The 17932-nt window shown below is 47.8% G+C and overlaps 2 protein-coding genes across 2 annotated transcripts; one reads left to right on the forward strand and one right to left on the reverse strand.

Annotated features, from left to right (window-relative positions):
• Window positions 1-5926: 5926 nt before the first annotated feature.
• LOC123070288 (uncharacterized) lies at window positions 5927-10960 on the forward strand. The gene is made up of 8 exons (XM_044493416.1): window positions 5927-6148; window positions 6587-7269; window positions 8294-8482; window positions 8571-8662; window positions 9418-9477; window positions 9614-9683; window positions 9968-10171; window positions 10326-10960. Exons 2-8 carry the CDS (start codon window positions 6604-6606, stop codon window positions 10707-10709), a joined length of 1665 nt encoding a protein of 554 aa, XP_044349351.1. The 5' UTR covers window positions 5927-6148; window positions 6587-6603; the 3' UTR covers window positions 10710-10960.
• Window positions 10961-11947: 987 nt separating this feature from the next.
• LOC123070289 (probable receptor-like protein kinase At2g42960) lies at window positions 11948-15670 on the reverse strand. Its single transcript, XM_044493417.1, has 8 exons — window positions 15376-15670; window positions 14106-14874; window positions 13928-14032; window positions 13500-13622; window positions 13087-13257; window positions 12869-12998; window positions 12570-12779; window positions 11948-12462 (listed from the first exon to the last, which is right to left on the reverse strand). Exons 2-8 carry the CDS (start codon window positions 14762-14764, stop codon window positions 12376-12378), a joined length of 1485 nt encoding a protein of 494 aa, XP_044349352.1. The 5' UTR covers window positions 14765-14874; window positions 15376-15670; the 3' UTR covers window positions 11948-12375.
• Between the last annotated feature and the right edge of the window lie 2262 nt (window positions 15671-17932).

The raw sequence follows: 17932 nt of genomic DNA on the forward strand, positions 1-17932 counted from the left end.
CAGGAGGAATACCTGAAGCAGGAAGGTCACGAGCAGCCGCACGCCTAGCCGCCTTGTCAGCCACCCGCATACCACTGTCGCGGATCCGTCCGCTTTTACGCGCCGTAGAGGAGGGAGATTGAATCGGAGTAGACCGAGCCACCACCGGGGAGGCCTGACCCACCACATCGCCCATATCACCATCGAGGCGGCGGCACATACCCGCAGCAGATAGCTTGGTCCCTGAAGAAGCCCGACTGCGAACGGAGAACTTGCGAACAGAAGACTTGCGCTTGGGAAGAGACCCCGTTGCAGCGCGGAGCGGGGAGGCGGGGAGGTCCTCAATGCCAGAAAGAGACGGAGACCCCGGCCGAACCGGCAGGTTGGAGCACACCCCCGACATTAGAGTGCCAGCAGGAGGAGCAACCGGGGCAGCCTGAGCAGAGACATGTGCATCATTTTGATCATTTCCACCATCCTTACTCTTCGGGGCATTCTCCTTGAAAAGCTCGCGACAATCCGAACCCAATCCATCCCATTCAGAGGCCGTGAAGTGAGGGAGCGAGCCCTCACTCAAGTTGCCATCATTATCACCCTCACCGCCCAGGTTATCGGCCGAAGGAGGAGGAGGAGGGGGTGGGGAGTGGGAATTTGCGCCGCCCTCCACTCGCACCCGAAGCCTGAAGCCATCCGCAGAAGGAAAGACATCGACATGGCCATGTATGCACAAGGGGTCCACAGCCCAGATCTTGAGGCGAACGGGGCCAAGGACAGAGAGGGAATCCCGATCAACCAAGATAGGCTTGCCAATAAGAACACCAAAGGCCATGACGAACTCGGTAGAGCGTAAGCTAGGGGGGACATCATCCACAAGGACCCAAATCTCCGAGAGGGGTGATATAGGTTTTGCACCATTGGCAGCCGCCTTCACCGAGACAGCCATTTGGTTAAGAGGAAGAGTGAAGCTTATGCATGAAGATATCATCTTAAGACTGCTCTTGGAAGGGAAGACCACATCGAAATCAAAGTCGGACAACTATCGGACCTGCCAGTCCCAGCCCCCATCATCCCAAAGTTTAAGCTCGTCCAGGAGAGTTTGGGTGGAGATTTTGTGGTCTTTGATCGAGATGATAGCAGCGTTGGAGAGCGCAGGGGCCACTGCCACCTGAGGGATCTCACTGTCAAGCGTGAAGAAGGAGCATCCAAGGAGACCTTGACCAAAGAGCTTAAAAGATGCAAACTTGCGATGATTTTGGCAGTTCACCGTAAGGTGGCCTTCCTTTCTACAGATCAGGCAGAACGGGGGGGTTGAAATAGCGGGATTGGAAGTGGCCAGGTTGATGGTAGGCGAAGCATGTAAGATTAGGGTTAGGAGGATGGAGAGGCGGAGGAGATGGACGGGCCGGTGGAGGAGGAGGAGGAGGGAGAATCCCGTCACCCAAGGCGCCAGAGGACGAACCAGGGCCAGAAACCGGGGGACGACGACCAAGGGAGCCAGATCCGCAGCCCCCACGACCCATCGAACGCCCACCAAACCCAGATGGCGGACAAGAGACGCGGCCGCCTCCACGAGCCAGGGGGCGGTCCCTGCGAGGGAGGAGGAGGGGGACGGGCCACGGGACCAGAGCCTCCCATGGATCAGCCCCAGATCCGCCCGATCCGGGGGCATCAGATCCAGAGCCCGCCATGGCCGGCGCCGCTGCCCTAGCATGCTCATCCCTCTGGATCCACTCAGGCCCCGCCGCCCAGGCCTCGCGCTCCCGAGCCACTTGCCGCCGAGCCGCCTGCTCGGCCTCAAACTTAGAGTGCAGGGAAGCCTCGAGCTCCAGATCAGCCGCCCCGTCGCCCGCGTCCTCCCGCTGCCGCTTCATGCCCGACACGACCTCGCTCGAAGAACCACGGGAGCGATCCATGGCCACCACCGCCGTGAAAGGGAGGGAGAGAGGTGGGGGAAGGAGATCTACGATAGGTGGGGATGCGGGAGGCGGGAGCGGCGCAGAGACGCAGGAAACCCTAGAAATGGGGGAGTCGAACCCTTTCGGACCCATAAATAACCAGAGCTAGCCAGGCGGGGGGGGGAGGGAAACGCAGGCCGGGCCAGCCAAGGCAGAGGAAGGCATGAGGGCCGCGCTGGGCCCAGGGCCCAGGATGGAGAGGGGGGAATCACTAAAGGACGACAGCGTTGGCGGCCCAGCAGGAGCAGACGGCCCAGGTAGGCCCAACTGAAAAGGCACGGAGGGCCCACGAGCCTCACGCACAGGGGATGGATCTAGGGTTGGGGAAGGAGAAAAAGCGACCGTCGTCGCCGCCAGCGGCGCCGACACCAACAAGGCCACCGGCGGCGAGGACGGCGGGGAGCAGGAGGAACGCGTAGGGCCACCCGCCCGAGAAGAAACGCCACCAAAAACCGCACGACCCGGCGAGGAAAGCGTCCCCGAGCGCTTCCGTCGCCGGCCATACCTCACCTGGAGCCAACCCAATCCATTCCCCTCAACAGAGGCCACCGGACGACCACGGCCGCCCGGGGCAAACTTCTGAACCCGATCAGACGGCATCGATTCCAACGCCAGTGAAGCGGGCGGAGGAGAAACCAAGGGAAGGGAGGGAGCACCAACCTCCAGATCGGAATCCTCATCCGCCTCGCCCGACGACAAGGCCCAGAACTTGTTCCCAGATCCGGATCCAGAGGCGAGCGAGCACCGAGCAGACCCGAGAGGCGAGGGGGGCGACGAGGGTGAGAGCCTGTGATGGCAGAGGGAGGGAAGCAGGGAGGACCGGACCAGGACACCGGAGTGGGGATGGGGAAGGGGAGGAGGGAGAGGGGAGAGAGGAGGAAGGAGGAGGAGCCATCCTCGGTCGGATCATTGGACCATGTTCTTTGATCACAAAATTGTTTAAGTTCAGACATAATTATGTAAAACAGATTTCGTCCGTTCAACTAAAATCTTAAAAAAAACTAAACTATCATATAGCAAGGTGACCTCGTACGTGTGGCCCGCGGCACCTCCTTCGTCATCCATGTTGCCATCATCGTCGGAGTGTCCCCTCTAGCGGCAGAAGAGCGCATGTGCACGGGAGCCCGACTGCTATCTGGCGCTTGTGGACGAGTCACCCCGCTTTCTCTCGCTCCGTGGGGGAGGGGGGGCTCGGCCAATGCCGACCCTGGCTAGGATGCCCTGGGCTTGCACCTGCCGGCGGCGGCGGAGGTGTCACTGAGCGACCACCCCTCGCCGATCTTCCCGTCAACACGGCATAGCCGACGCGCAAAAGTCTCTGCGATGGTCACCGGTGTAAGCCCAGGCCTCCGTGAGAGACCCATACCGGCGCCGGTCAGATTTTGCAAATGCCCAGCGGCACCTTGTCTGGTCCAACCCCACACTTTGACAGAAGTATCTAAGATGAATAGCAACTCAGCCGTACATTTAAATATGAAATCGTTGGATGTTCAACAACCTTTTTAAATTCATCGATCCCAAATGCAAATGAACAGTGTGTTCATGCCAAAGACCTTGATATTTGGAGTCTTAAAAGCGGCCTTCATCTGAAACTTCCTCTCCTCGAGCTTGAACCTCTCTTGGCACATGCTTTTTAATAGCTATGCCCTTGAGCTACATTGAAAAATGCATTGACATGGTCAACAAGTTGCAACATTAAGCAAACTAATGAAATGACCAACACATAAAGCAACAAGAAGCAAAACTTACAAGCTCACGAGTGACATGTCCCTTGGCCACTTTCTTTTCACTTGTGCAATCACACCGCAATACCTGTTGACGGCCTTTTGAATGGTGTACCATTGATGAAGTAGAGATTGCATCGCGATCATGGATCACTTCGATGTTGTAGGGTGTGTAGTTATTTTGCTCGTTGAACCAAACATGCACACTTTGCGAAAATGCTACTTTTCGCTTCATGCCTTGAAACTCCACACTGTCGACCACGCCTCATACAATAATTCATTCTCCTTCACCGAGTACACAACCATTGTGTTTCCTTTAAAGTCAACAACAACAACGCTAAAAAATCTCGCTATGGTTTGGCCAAACACCTGATGAGCATGACGTGCGCCATGGATGATAGTGGCAGGGGCGGATTGTACCTGGGCTTTGGCAGAAATGGCGACGTAGGCAAAGGGGGGCAGGCGCTGGCTGGAGCGGCAGAGGTCTTGGGTTCGGCAAGGCATGAGCGGCGGTGGTCTCTGAGTGTGTGGATACAAAGCACATATGAGAGATGGAGCAGGGGAAAGGGGCTACAGGTGGGGTATTTTGGTGTCGTGGTGTCCAAGTCTGATGTGACGGATGTCCAAATTCCATCGAACTTTTCCAGGTTTGGTGTCGGTTCTTGCCAGGTTTCATATTGGTTTGCGGGATTTTAGATGTCCGAACTCCCCCAAACCTTCCTAGATCAAACCCTTTTGATGACGGTCGATGGATGGCAAAAGAAAAAGAATGCTCCAACCGTTAGACCCAGACATTTGCATATAATTTGATTCCCCAAAGAGATTTCCGCTCCCGATATTTACGGGCGTTTTGGTGATCTGAGTTGAGTTGGAGAGATGCCCTGACACAAGTTAATCTACTAGTGACATGCCCCCTCCAAAAGAGGGCAGTCATACGCGCCGGCGCACCGGCCCAAGTTTGGGCTGGTCCGCCTGCAGCCGTGCGATCTAGCAGGCAGGAGCCGTCTGATCCCCCTCCCCCACGTCATATCATCTTCTTCCTCCCTCCCCACGCTTCAGATCCATTCGACGCGATGTGTCCCTGCCCCAGCCACCGCATGCGTGTGCTCCGGCGAGAATAGGAAGCATCCACGTCCTCTCCCTCGCCGTCGCAGCACCCCGGCCTGTCCTCTCCCCTCCGTCGCCGCTCGTCGCTGTCGCCGCTCGTGCGCCCACACTCGTCCCCGGTTGAAGCTTTTTTAGCCTCTGGTTGAAGCTTTTCCTACGCCGATTGAAGCAATTTTCCATGCGTGAAGCTTTTTCATGGGGGTTGAAGCTTTTTCCACTATGCCTGTTGAAGCTTTTTCCGCCGGCGGTTGTAACTTCTCCTAGGTGAGTTGAAACTTTTTTCCATGTCAGGTTGAAGCATTGGCGCCCGTCGTCTGCCACGCATGTAGCAAAAAGGTCGCCGGTTGTAGCAAAACCAGGATGTGGTTGTAGCAAAAAAGGATGTGGTTGTAACATTCCCCGTGGTCACCATGGTCACCACTGAGGAAGGAAAAGCTAGTTCCAGCAAACCGTGACAACGGTTCCAGCAAATCACCAAGCTGGTTGTAGCATTTCATCGATTTTGTGATGGGGGTGCTTCTAGCAACCGCGGTCTCTGGTTCCAGCAAAATACGACGCCGGTTGTAGCAAATCGTGATGATGGTTGCAACATTGTCGTGGTGTCCCCACAGCGCTCCACCGCTGCACCATTAATCAGGCTCACCGTCCCTCGTTCAGCTCCACTGACGCGCCGCTCATCGCGCCACCATAACACGGCCGTGCACGAAGCTCTCAATGGTTGCAGCTTGGCCATATGTTTGCATCTCGTGCGGGGAGCATCTCGCCGGCGCGGACTCCGGCTCTTACTCCGGCCACGTGTGGTAGAAGCTCGCCGGCGCGCACTTTGGCTCGTCCTCCGCCCACGTGCGGTAGCAGCTTGCCGGCGACCAGGGGTTGGTCGGATGGGTAGCAGCGGGGAAAGAGAAAGTCAACGTAGAAAGAAGCAAAGGGATAAGATGGGTACGCAACTTCTGGCCACGTGATGCAGCCGATTGAACGTCCCGTGCGCGTCCGGCCGAAAGTTCGGCCGGCGCACCGGGTGTAAACATTTACCAAAAGAAAAACAGCAGTAATAGTGCTACTACTAGTACTGTACGTGTCAAAGGTCCTGATCCTGGTAGAAAAGGAGTGGTCGCGGCAAAGCAAATCAAGCATTTGCATCTCCCTTTTCTCGAAGCACCCGCTCCGCTCCACTCCACTCGGCCGCTCCTCCCTTCTTCCGCGATTCCCTCGCCCCCGCTTCGGTTCCCCCCTCCCCCCCTCCCCCCCTCTCGCTTTCGAAATTATTTCCGTTCCTCCTCCCTTCCGCGGAACCACCAGGGCGGGCTTGCGCGCGGGGGCGAAAGAAGCGCGCAAGCTTAGCACATGCGGACACCGTCGGGGCCCCGCCGCCAAGCTTGAAAGGTAAGGTTCCACCCCGGCGCGGCGTCGTGTCGGCGCTGCTGCCGGCGCCGCGATCTGGTTCCGGCGTGCGTATTTTGCAGGCCCCTAATCTGCTCGAATATATTTTTGCTTCACCTAAACCCATCGCATGCCCCCCTGCTTGCGAACGAGCCCGTCCCATGAACTCATGCTTACTGATTGCGCTGTGCTGGATGTGTCGAGCGTGCAAATTATGGAACCCTACAATGTTTGCTGTGTGTTTGATTTGATCCGATCCTCGTATGTGGTGTATACGGAGTACAATGCGAGGGAGATAGACTTTTGCGTAGAGGACGAGTCGTACGTGGTTATGGTTTAATCCTATTCTATCTCTAACTTAAACACAATTATACTTGTAACATCCGAGAAATCAGTATCGGCATCTCTCACGTATCCCCTGCTGAACCCATCTGCACGCAGGTAGAATTGGAAGGGGCATGGCTGGCGTGGAGGGGCAGCCGCCGCCTCAGATCAGCAGCATGTCCAACTCCAAGCTGCAGGACGGTGGCACCAAGCCGAATCTGGTCAAGGAGCACGTTCCGGGGAGCGAGCTCTGGACCGATGGCCTTATCTGCGCTTTTGAGCTCGTCAAGGGTCACAGGAAGCTGGTTCATCACAAATCGTTGCCAAAGATTGATCTCGCGCACATGAAGAACCAGGCAGCTAGGAATGGGCATCGCGTTGTGAGCCCGGCACCGAATGAGGGAGGTGTGGTGGAAATCCCCAGCCAGGCGGAGCTTGGTATCGATCCTTTTGCGGTCAAAGACAGGCCATCACATGCTGGAGATGTTCATGATCACAAGTGGGTGCCCATTGGATGGTCAAGGATTGCTGAGCTGAGCCAGAGGGTTCAATCAGATGCTAGCTGGGAGAATGAACATGTGCCGATCAGCGACAGCGAGGATGATTACACTGTAGCCGATGTTGCGGCTCCGTACTGGCTGCGTCCTGGGGGACCTACATGGTGGTTCCATGTCACCGCAGGCCATCCTTCCGTTGATGCATGGTTGGGTAGTGCTCACTGGATGCATCCAGCTATCAGAACTGCACTGAGAGATGAAAGCCGTCTGATAAGCGACCGGATGAAGTACCTTCTCTATGAGGTTATCTTTCTCATTCTTATTTGTGTATGCACATTTTCTGCCTGCAATTTTATATCGATATAGCTATTCTTTGATGTTTCTAGACTAGTGAATTCAGGTTCAACATTTTTGAACTAACCATGTTAAGTTACTGTTTATTATGCAAACTCTCCAAAATGCACTAATGATCAACTATCAATTCTCAAGAGAGCATCCAACACGTCTTCACAATCTTTTGATCGCCTGTGATTTCCATGTGAAAATTATCTGATTGCTTCAGAGTTCAGATCCTGTTTGCATAATATTATCATGATAGCTACCTTTTCTCCTTGAATGTTGTGGTGACATATCAATCACGCGCTGGCCTAATTGGGTGGTTCAGACCAGCTAGAACATAAATAATAATTCATCCTAGATTTTATCATAGTTCAAGAGCTTTCACTGGTGCTACTGCTACAGCTGAGGAGAAAAGTAAAGAACACTTGGAATACATCAGACGCCATTACAATCAAGACTACATCGACTCCTATCTACTATGCCCTACACCAATCTGCAAATTGCGTGTGGTCTATGTTTAACAAGTTGCTCTTGTTATAAAAAGACATGCAATAGTAGCTCGAAGTCAAGCAACTTTAGTGTTTGTTTTCATGGGTTCACATTTTTGGTAGGTGTCTACTCATGACCAATTATAGCAAGTGTTCTATGTTTGAAAAATATTGCTAAAACATTTTCCATTATGAATTGTACGCATCTCTTCTGATAACTGTGCATGAACAATATGGGGAAGTAGGCAAATATAAATGTTGTCGAACTGTTCTACCTTTTTCTCTTTGCAAATTATAATGGCTGATTCAGATAGTAGTTTGTCCAACTATATTGGGAAATGCTGTTTTCAGTATGTTTTATCTACCTCGTCACATGTTACAAGTAAGATAATTACTCTGATGATGATGATGTGTTCATTACTTCTATGTCTTGCACATGCTGTGTTGATATGATCTGGTTATCATATTTATCATAGAAGTCGTCTCTGTTTGCTATTCAGGTTCCAGTTAGAGTTGCAGGAGGACTGTTATTTGAGCTTCTTGGTCAATCAGTTGGGGATCCAAATCATGAAGAGGAAGACATACCAATTGTACTTAGATCGTGGCAGGCACAGAACTTTCTTTTAACTGCAATGCATGTGAAAGGTCCTTCAACCAACGTAAATGTTTTAGGAGTGACTGAAGTGCAGGTATCAACTAAAGTTTTGTTTACCGCTAAAAAATTGAAGTTCGGTGCTTTAAATGTACATCTTAAGATGCTTATGGGAATCTGTCCAGGAGTTGCTTATTTCTGGTGGAAGTCAAACACCCAGATCAGCTCATGAAGTAATAGCACATTTGGTCAGTCGTCTTTCGCGATGGGATGACAGGTACTTTTGATATTTTATCATCACTTCCATTTTTCTAACTGTGTCAGTTGTGGGATTCATCCTCATCAATAAGGTCAACATCTTAGGATGCAGAGACCAGGGTTAATAGATACTTCCATTTTCTAAAAATAATCTTCCGTTGAATTTGCGATAAAATAGCTTTTGAGATGAGACTCCAATAGGTTGTTTTTCTCATAGAAGATGTATTTACTTGTAAGTTTGATATGTACCGACCTACTCTCCGTTCCAAATGCGTGCCATTCTAGGATTTTGTACTTCAACCAAGAACAAGTGTTGAGAAGACCAAATTCCCCTCATTCAGACATTCAGTAATGTAATGAACTTCTGGTTAACATGGTCACTCTGCTTTCAATGCCACACGGTGCAACATGTCCTTTGGATTGAATAGAGAAGATGTACGACTAGTTAATCGTTCTTGGAACTGCATAGTGCACAGTAGTTAATGTCCTTTAGAAATAGTAATGCTTGTGAGACTAATATTTTGCATACCATAGAATTGTGAAGAGAAGACTTATACAAGAAGGGGAAAAAAATTTAGGGAGTGATTTTCCGTACAGTGGCATGTATTTAGGAACTACATTTGAAATCTAGAATATCATTTATTCAGGAGCAGAAAGGGTAATCTTCTTATTCATCTTGGGTCTTCTGCAACTGTCATTATTATATATAATACCGCTGTTACCCAAAATAATGGTACTCTAGAGGTGTATAACATGTGTTTATGCTGTTCTCAGATTATTCCGTAAATATGTCTTTGGGGAAGCAGATGAAATTGAATTGAAGTTTGTGAATAGGTAAGAAGGCCGAATGAACATGTTTGAACTCCCAGAACATTTATCTGAATTGATGCCAGTGCCCTTATATGGAATGGTTTTATTACATTTTAAATTAACAATCGAATGATTACATATTAAAAAATTCAATTTACAGGAGAAATAGTGAAGATCTGAACCTAGTCAGCATCATATTAAATCAAGAAATCAGGAGGTTAGCAACACAGGTAATTATCTTTCTAGTTTCCCTTTTTCTATCATGAAAATACTCTTTGAATATTTGCTCATCAATGTAGTAGAGTGGTCATCGTGCCTGTACCATTTATAATACAACAGTTGGATCAGATAAATCCAAAATACGATCAGGTTCTGGTTGGATACTGCAAGGAAACTTTAACATATGGTTAGCATATTTAACATGATGAAGCTTTCACACACAGCGTTCATGCATGCTATTCTCCACTTGCTGGTATTATGACTGGAATGTGTAAGAACATACCATCTGCTACAGGTGATCAGGGTTAAATGGTCACTGCATGCAAGGGAAGAGATCATACTTGAGCTTCTCCGTCATTTAAGGGGAAATGCCACAAGAATCATTTTAGAGAGAGAGAGGAAGTCTGCAAGGGAGATGTTGGAGGAGCAGGAAGCTGTCCGTGGCCGCTTGTTCACCATCCAGGATGTTATGCAGAGCACTGTTCGTGCATGGTTACAGGTACGCAAGTTCTGCGGCATGGCATTTTCAACAAAGTAGAGTTTTAGCTATTCCTGTGCTCTTCAGGTAGATTTCATTAGCTTAGCCGTTCCTTTGTTCTTGAGGTGGTTTTAAATTTGAAACTGATATAGTCCCAAAAATTAACTTTCTACAGGACAGAAGCCTTCGTATCACCCACAACCTGGCTATTTTCGGCGGTGGCGGCATAGTTCTATCCATAATCACCGGCCTCTTTGGAATCAACGTGGATGGCATACCGGGAGCTCAGAACACTCCGTACGCTTTTGGGCTGTTTGCGGGGCTTCTCTTCTTCCTCGGGATCGTCCTTGTTGGCGTTGGGTTGATGTATCTTGGGCTGACAAATCCAGTAACCAGTGAGAAGGTGAAGGTGCGGAAGCTGGAGCTCCAGCAGCTTGTTTCGATGTTCCAGCATGAGGCGGAGCAGCATGGGAAGGTGAGGGAAGGCCTGAGCCGGCACGGCTTGTCGCCGAGTTCCGCTGCGGCTTCGGGCGATGAAGGCTACATCTTGATTTCCTGATCTTGCTAATGCATGCCTCAAACTCTGTAGTGTAAGCTTAGGCCACGTTCGGGACCTGGTGTTTTGTCCCCGTGGGAAGTAAACTGATTCCAGTCCGATTCGTTCATGTGTCCTCAACAGGCGTACAGAAAAGAAAATCATATAGTACCTAACACGGTGTCTATCTTGTGTGTGATGATTGTCACTGAGGAGTTGGTATAAACAATATATAGAGATGATCAATACGATCCGAGTAACAGATTTGTTCTTTATTTGTGTGTGTGACTGGCGTTGCTAATGCCTAATGGTAACTTATTGTGGATGGGCCGTAACCTCCACTCTGGAAATAGCTTGGGACGGTTGGTTGCCTCCTGTCTGAATTAAGTTTGTTATATATCCAGCGAGCCTCCAGCTGGAGCGACCATTGTCAAAGCTCCAACGGCAGGTTGGAGCTTGCACGCTCTGTCGGGGACACAGCAGCTAAGGATGGTGGCTGCCGCCTAGGCCAGCTCTACCTTTCTGTTTGTTTCAACCTCCTTTTCGAAAAAAAAACTTTCTGTTTGTTTGTACCATAAAATACTAGCAACCACTTTCCCTCAAAAAATAAATAAACACTAGCACCTTTGTTCCTAAATATAAGTCTTTTTAGATATTTCAATACGAACTATGGATGTATATGTAGACATGTTTTAGAGTGTAAAGTATGTAGTCTATATTTGAAATCTCTAAAAGGACTTATATTTATTAACAAGGGGGTACTTATCGACATAAGATTTGTGCACCTAAAAGGAGAGCCTTGCTGAATGGTGCGTACATTTGTGAATTCCAAGGAGTACAAGTTGGACAAGTGCAGCAACAACTGCACCAATGACCAACGAATGGTCCATTAGAAAAAGGAGGGGAGAAGCTGGCCAAGCTTGCAAAACAAGCAGACACTGATCATTGGCAGCCTGCAATCATGCGCACAAGCCAAAAATTATAGCCACCAAACGGATGTCTTTCAGTTTTCGCAATCAAAGGTGGCAAGTTTCAACATGTGAAGGACGCAAATGATTGGCCACGGCGACTGACACCAGCTCATTCCCCACAACGGAGTAAGTGTACTGCAGGTGCTCCTGGGTTCTCCCGTGGAAGACCACCCTGCACGCGCAATCGCGTGGACACCTTTGGCCACAGGTAAACAAGGCTTCTCACAAGGTACACCAACAGATTTATGATTTCATTTCATGGTAGAACTTTAGACCCATACAAGGATTCCATACATCGGCAAACGCAATCCGGTATCTATATATATAGTCATGCATTTCAATCAAATCAGTTCCTCCTGGTAGCTCACTGACAATAACTCAAGACGAAGAGAGTGCTTGCTTCTATGCTCCCCTAGAAGAAGACTAGACAAAACACTAAAGCAAACGAGTTATAAGACTCATCCACAGAAAACAGACAGTGAGGCAACTCTTTCAGGGGAGCATAGAAGCAACAATCCTCGGAAATCACAAAAAAAAAAAACACGGAAATGAGCAGCTTGCACCTAACTGAATCCAACAACCTCCGGTATCTGCAAGCAAATTGCAAACCTGTTTCACTCACTCTACTCAAGTATTGAACATGTTTGATCAAATCAGCTGTCACTATCAAATAACTTAAGGTTTCCTATTTGTTTGGGGGTTTATTCACAACTGGAGCTTCAGGCATCAGCACTGTTTGATAGCTCCTCTACTGACTGCTGCGACTCTAGATCGATGCTTCCCATCTGGCTGTGCTTCTTCTCATCCTGTCATTATTTAACAAAAGAAGCATACAGTTAGTTATGTGGCAAGAGTAAAAGCTCTGAAATTCGGTGGTAAAGACACAGAGAACACGGATAAGAAACCAACATACTTCTTGGTATGCTTTCTGAACCGCTTCAAGCATTTGGACAACATGGCTCATCTTCGGCCTCTTGTCGGCGTCGGGATCGACACACTTGAGGCCAACCAAAATTGCCCGCTTAAGGGCACGCTTAGGTGGTTTAACCTCAAGGCCTGGGTCCACAACCTCCTCTGCCCTCTTTGTGCTAACCATCATTTTAAGCCACTCTACAAGATTTGACTGAAGCAACAGCAAAAAAGAGGTGTAAGGACCTCTAACAGAAAGGAATTAGATCAAATTGCTTGAAATGGGATAAGCTATAGCCGTACCTCATCTGCAGGCTTACTGTAGTCAACTGGATCCCTAGCTGTAATGCATTCCAACAACACAACTCCAAAACTGTAAATATCACTCTTTTCATTCAGCATCCCACTATTCGCGTACTCAGGCGCAACATACCTATCATCAGATCAAGAGGAAGATTAGGAGATGTGTTTCCAAAAGCACAGAAAAACTTAGCGGGGAAGGAGTAGAAAGAGAGCTATACCCATATGTTCCCATCACTCTTGTATTGATATGGCTTGCGTCGGAATCCAGAAGTTTCGCTAACCCAAAATCAGAAACCTTGCTGTTGAATTCGGTATCAATTAAGATATTACTTGACTTGATATCTCGGTGGACGACTTTGGGGTCTATTGCTTCGTGAAGGTATGCAAGCCTGAAAATCATGATCGAACGTGCATTAGCATGTAAGTACTCCCTCCGTCCGGAAAAATTTGTCCCTCAAACTGATGTATCTAGCACCAAGTTAGTGCTAGATACATCCATTTAAGGAACAAGCCTTGGACAAGTTTTTCCAGACGGAGGGAGTACTAGTCAACAGTCTCACGTGAAATTTATCTGTTCATTTAACATGATATCAGGAGATGGTCGTAAAAGAAGTCCACATGCCAAACTTACGCTTTTGCTGTCCCAAGCAGAATCTTCATACGGCTTTCCCAACTAAGGATACCATGTTGACTCATGGCCCCATGGAGCCATTGTTCTAGGTTGCCATTGTTTACATACTCATACACAAGCATCCTGCAGGTGAGAAGAACCATGCTTTAGTTCGGAGTCGTTTATCTGGTAAGGAATAATAATCTTGAAACCAGATGACAGGAAAAACACAAACTAGCTAGCATTATCGCAAAACGAAGGAACACAAACAATGTCCTTCTCATGGTATTAATTATCCATTTTCAATCACGATTCTTCAGAACAGGAAGTCTGGCGGAGATATGATGATGAACTTGCACAAGGTGGATGCATTATGCACACAAGCTAATTCTAGTAGCTTCTATAATATTTCAAGATGAAAAGTAAAATAAAGGGAAGAAATGTGTCACCTGTGTATCCCTTCAACGCAGTACCCCAAAAGGCGCACCAGATTCTTGTGCCGAACATGACCTATGGCTTCAACTTCAACTCTAAATTCCTTCTCTGCCTGCCCTCTGGAAACCCAATTAACAAACATTAGTTCCAAGTTAATATCACAGTGAATTCAACAAGATAACATACACTTACACATTGTTTAGGATCTTCTTCACAGCCACCTCAGTCCCATTCATAAGCCGGCCTTTGTAGACAACTCCATAGCCACCCTCCCCAAGGATATTACTCTTGGCAAACCGATTTGTCGCAAACTCCAGGTCCCTCAAGGTAAACCAGTGGCCCCAGCCCAAATGTGACAGCTCAGGCAGGCCAACCAGCGGTGAAGTAGATGTAAATCCATATGGTGAACTCCCTGCCCTCTTTGGACCTGAGCTGTTGTAGTCCTCAGAGTATGAGCTTAAAGCCTTCTCTATGTTGTACACTGAGCTGCATTGGCTGAAGGCGTCCACGTCGAGAGATCTAGTCTCTGCCAAAGGTGGTACACTCTTCATCTGTGTGTATTTGTCATGCACTGGCATGAAGGCCACTTCGCTGCTGTCATTCACACTCTGTGAATCAACTCCTTTGTCAATGTTGATTTCCTTGGACACAATAGGGATTTCTGTTTGCGATGTAGTGTCGAATCCGTTCACCGCCTTGTTCTTCCTTCGGATGGAAAGCCACAGTACTATGATGAACAGGATTGCCATCAGGATCCCAATGCCAATGGCAATCAGAACCCATACTCTCAGGCTAAACACAGGTGTTGTCCGCGACAATGCCGCGGTGATGGAATTGTCGGATGACGACATGTTATCTTCGGTTGGTCTGACGAACAATCGTATGGGATGTTTGCGAAATTCAGAGTCCTGTGCCGTTTGCCGAAGGAGTTTATTTTACAAACTTATCCTGACTGATTTATCTGTACCAAGAAAAAGGTGCATTAGCCAGCAGGGGAATCCAAGGTAGCACATGCACAAAACTACAAAAGTAAAGGGGTAAATTTGTCTCTGCAAGAAAAAGGTGCCGCACATGATAGCACAATTCTTCCCTCCTGGAGAAAGAAATTATCACTTGCATATTGATGGAGAAAAAAGCTCGGAGCAAGCAAACAAATCAAACAGCAGCATGGTCATTGCAGGACGGGAGAACTCGTGATGAACTCTGGCTGGGGTCTGGACCGTGAATCCGACAACCGCAAATAAAAAGGTCAAAAATACATCAGCCGCTACACGCAGGGCGCTTGAAACAATCCAGACAACAATGTACTAGAATGGATTTCAGTTCCGGTCCAACACACCATGAATCGCAAGAACCAACACGATTCAGATGAACAAGTCAAATCTTTCGAGAGAGAGAGGGAGATGCGGATGGGTCCGAGGAAGATCAACGGGTCGGGGAGAAGGAAGAATCAAGAAAGTACCTTGACAGGACGCCCAATCCAGCCCCATTGGACAGGGATTCCGTCAACAGGTCCAGCTCCGCCCCCTCGGAAGTCAGAACCAGAAAAGCCCGGTGCTTGCTGGGCGCTGCTCCCGCTTGTGTGGAGTGGCGGAGAAATGCGGAGACGGGGGAAGGGCAAGTGACCTTTGCTTCTCGGCGAGAGAGAGGGAGCCGGAAAGACGAACACAGCACACACATGCACACATTAAGAGAGAGAGAGAGAGTAAAGGGGAAGCAAAGGGGAGGGGAGGGGGGAGGAGGAGGAGAAGGGGTTGCAGTGTTTGGAGTTAAAGGTGAGGAAAGAAGATGGAACCCATTAAAATGGAGGGGGGTGGTTATTAAGGAAAATAAGAATGGGGGAAGGAGGGAATTAATGGTGGGTTTGGTTGAGGACTGCATGTGGCCCGTGAGGTAAGAAGAGAAGATTACACAAGGGAAGTCAAACGTCCAGGGGCTCCCTCCGCTGGCTCCTCTCATGGAAACGCCAATCCTATTGGCAAAATCATACCTTGTTGGGATTAATTGACTACTTCCCTAGACCCTGGTTAGGATGCCAATTTTTAAAACTCCACTTTAATTACGCCCGTGTTATTTTAAACTACCGAGGGTTGCATGAATCTTAAGGCGGCGTGGTTTAGAGAAGAGATTGTTGCGGGCGGCGCCTTTGCCCGGTCTATAGTTCTTAGTGCGTCACTTGGTCAAAAAAGATTTTTGTTTGAATCCGATCGGTTGCTTTGAGATATTGTGATAAAGGTCATGACGTATGGTGATACTTGGGTCTGTGGTTGATGAAACACCTGGATTCTCTGGTTTTCGTGTACATCGCTACCATGACGCATGGTTTTAATTGTCCTTCTATTGGATGAGTCAATAGAATTTGACCATCTGTCGTTTATGGACGTAGGGAACATTCATCAAGTTGACGAATAATGTTGGATAGTGAAATATTTACATTCATCAGCGGTCATATGTGTTATTGTGGCATACAAGTCTATCTAGTTCTTTCGATTGGTCAGACATCTACGTTTGAATACTACAAAGCATCAACGTAACAGATAGATTTCATCGGATCGCGTTTTATTTTATAGATAGATACATTTAGAGGAGGGGTTTTTATGAGCGGCGCCTTTGCCTGATGTGCATCACTTGATGAGAAAAGATGTTGCATGACCTGTTGTGACATAGGTCCATAACGCATGGCAACATATTGGCAAAATCACCCTTTGTTGCCAATTTTTAAAACTCCACTTTATTTACGACCTCTATTGTTTCAAACTACCAAGAAACTCCTAAAAGTTTAGGGGAGAAATTGTTGCAGGCGACGCCTTTGCTTGTTTTATAGTTCTTAGAGCGTCATTTGGTCAAAAAAGATTTTTTGTTTGAACCCGACCGATTGCCATGAGATATTGTGATAAAGGTCCATGACGTATGGTAATACTTGGATCTGTTATTGATGAAGCACTTGGATGTCTCTGGTTTCCATGCATATCGCTACAAAGCATCAACATAACAGGTAGATTTCATCGGATCACTTTTTATTATATAGATAGATACATTTAGAGGAGGATTTTTTGTGAGTGGCGCCTTTGCCTAGTGTGCATCACTTAATGAGAAAATATATTGCCATGAGCTATTGTGACATAGGTCCATAACGCATGGCAATATATTGGCAAAATCAGACTTTGGGATTAATTGACTACTTTCTTAGACCTTGGCTAGGATACCAATTTTTATAACTCCACTTTAATTATGGCCCCTATTATTTCAAACCACCGAATCACACGAATCCTAAAGCGGCATGCTTTAGGTGAGAAATTGTTGGGATCGATGCCTTTGCTTGGTTTACAGTTTTTAGTGTGTGACTCGGTCAAAAAATATTTTTGATTGAACCTGATCGGTTGCTATGAGATATTGCGATGAAGGTTCATGATGTGTGGTGATACTCAGATATGTGGTTGATGAAACATTTGTATTTCTCTAGTTTTCATGTATATCACTACCATGAAGATGGTTTTAATTATCCTTCTATTGGATGAGTCAATAGGATTTGACAATCTACCTTTTATGGACATAAGGAACACCCATTAAGTTGACGAATAATGTCGGAGAGTGAAACATTTGCACTCATCATCAGTCATATGTGTTATTGTGGCATACGAGTTTATCTAGTTCTTTCGGTCGGTCAGGCATCTACATTTGAACACTAGAAGTCATCATCATAACATATAGATTTCATCAAATCGCTTTTTATTTTATAGATAGATACATTTAGAGGAGTGATTCTTGTGAGCTACACCTTTTGCTGGTGTGCATCACTTAATGAGAAATTATGTTGCCATGAGTTGTTGTGACGTAGGTCCATAACACATGGCAATATATTGGCAAAATCACGCTTTGGGGATTGATTGACTACTTTCTTAGACCTTGGTTAGGGTACTAATTTTAAAAGTCCACTTTAATCATGGCTTGTATTATTTCAAACTACCGAGAGTTGCACGAATCCTAAAGAGGCATGGTTTAGGGGAGAAATTGTTATG

This window comes from Triticum aestivum, chromosome 3B (assembly GCF_018294505.1).
Source record: "Triticum aestivum cultivar Chinese Spring chromosome 3B, IWGSC CS RefSeq v2.1, whole genome shotgun sequence".
Taxonomy (NCBI): Eukaryota; Viridiplantae; Streptophyta; class Magnoliopsida; order Poales; family Poaceae; genus Triticum; species Triticum aestivum.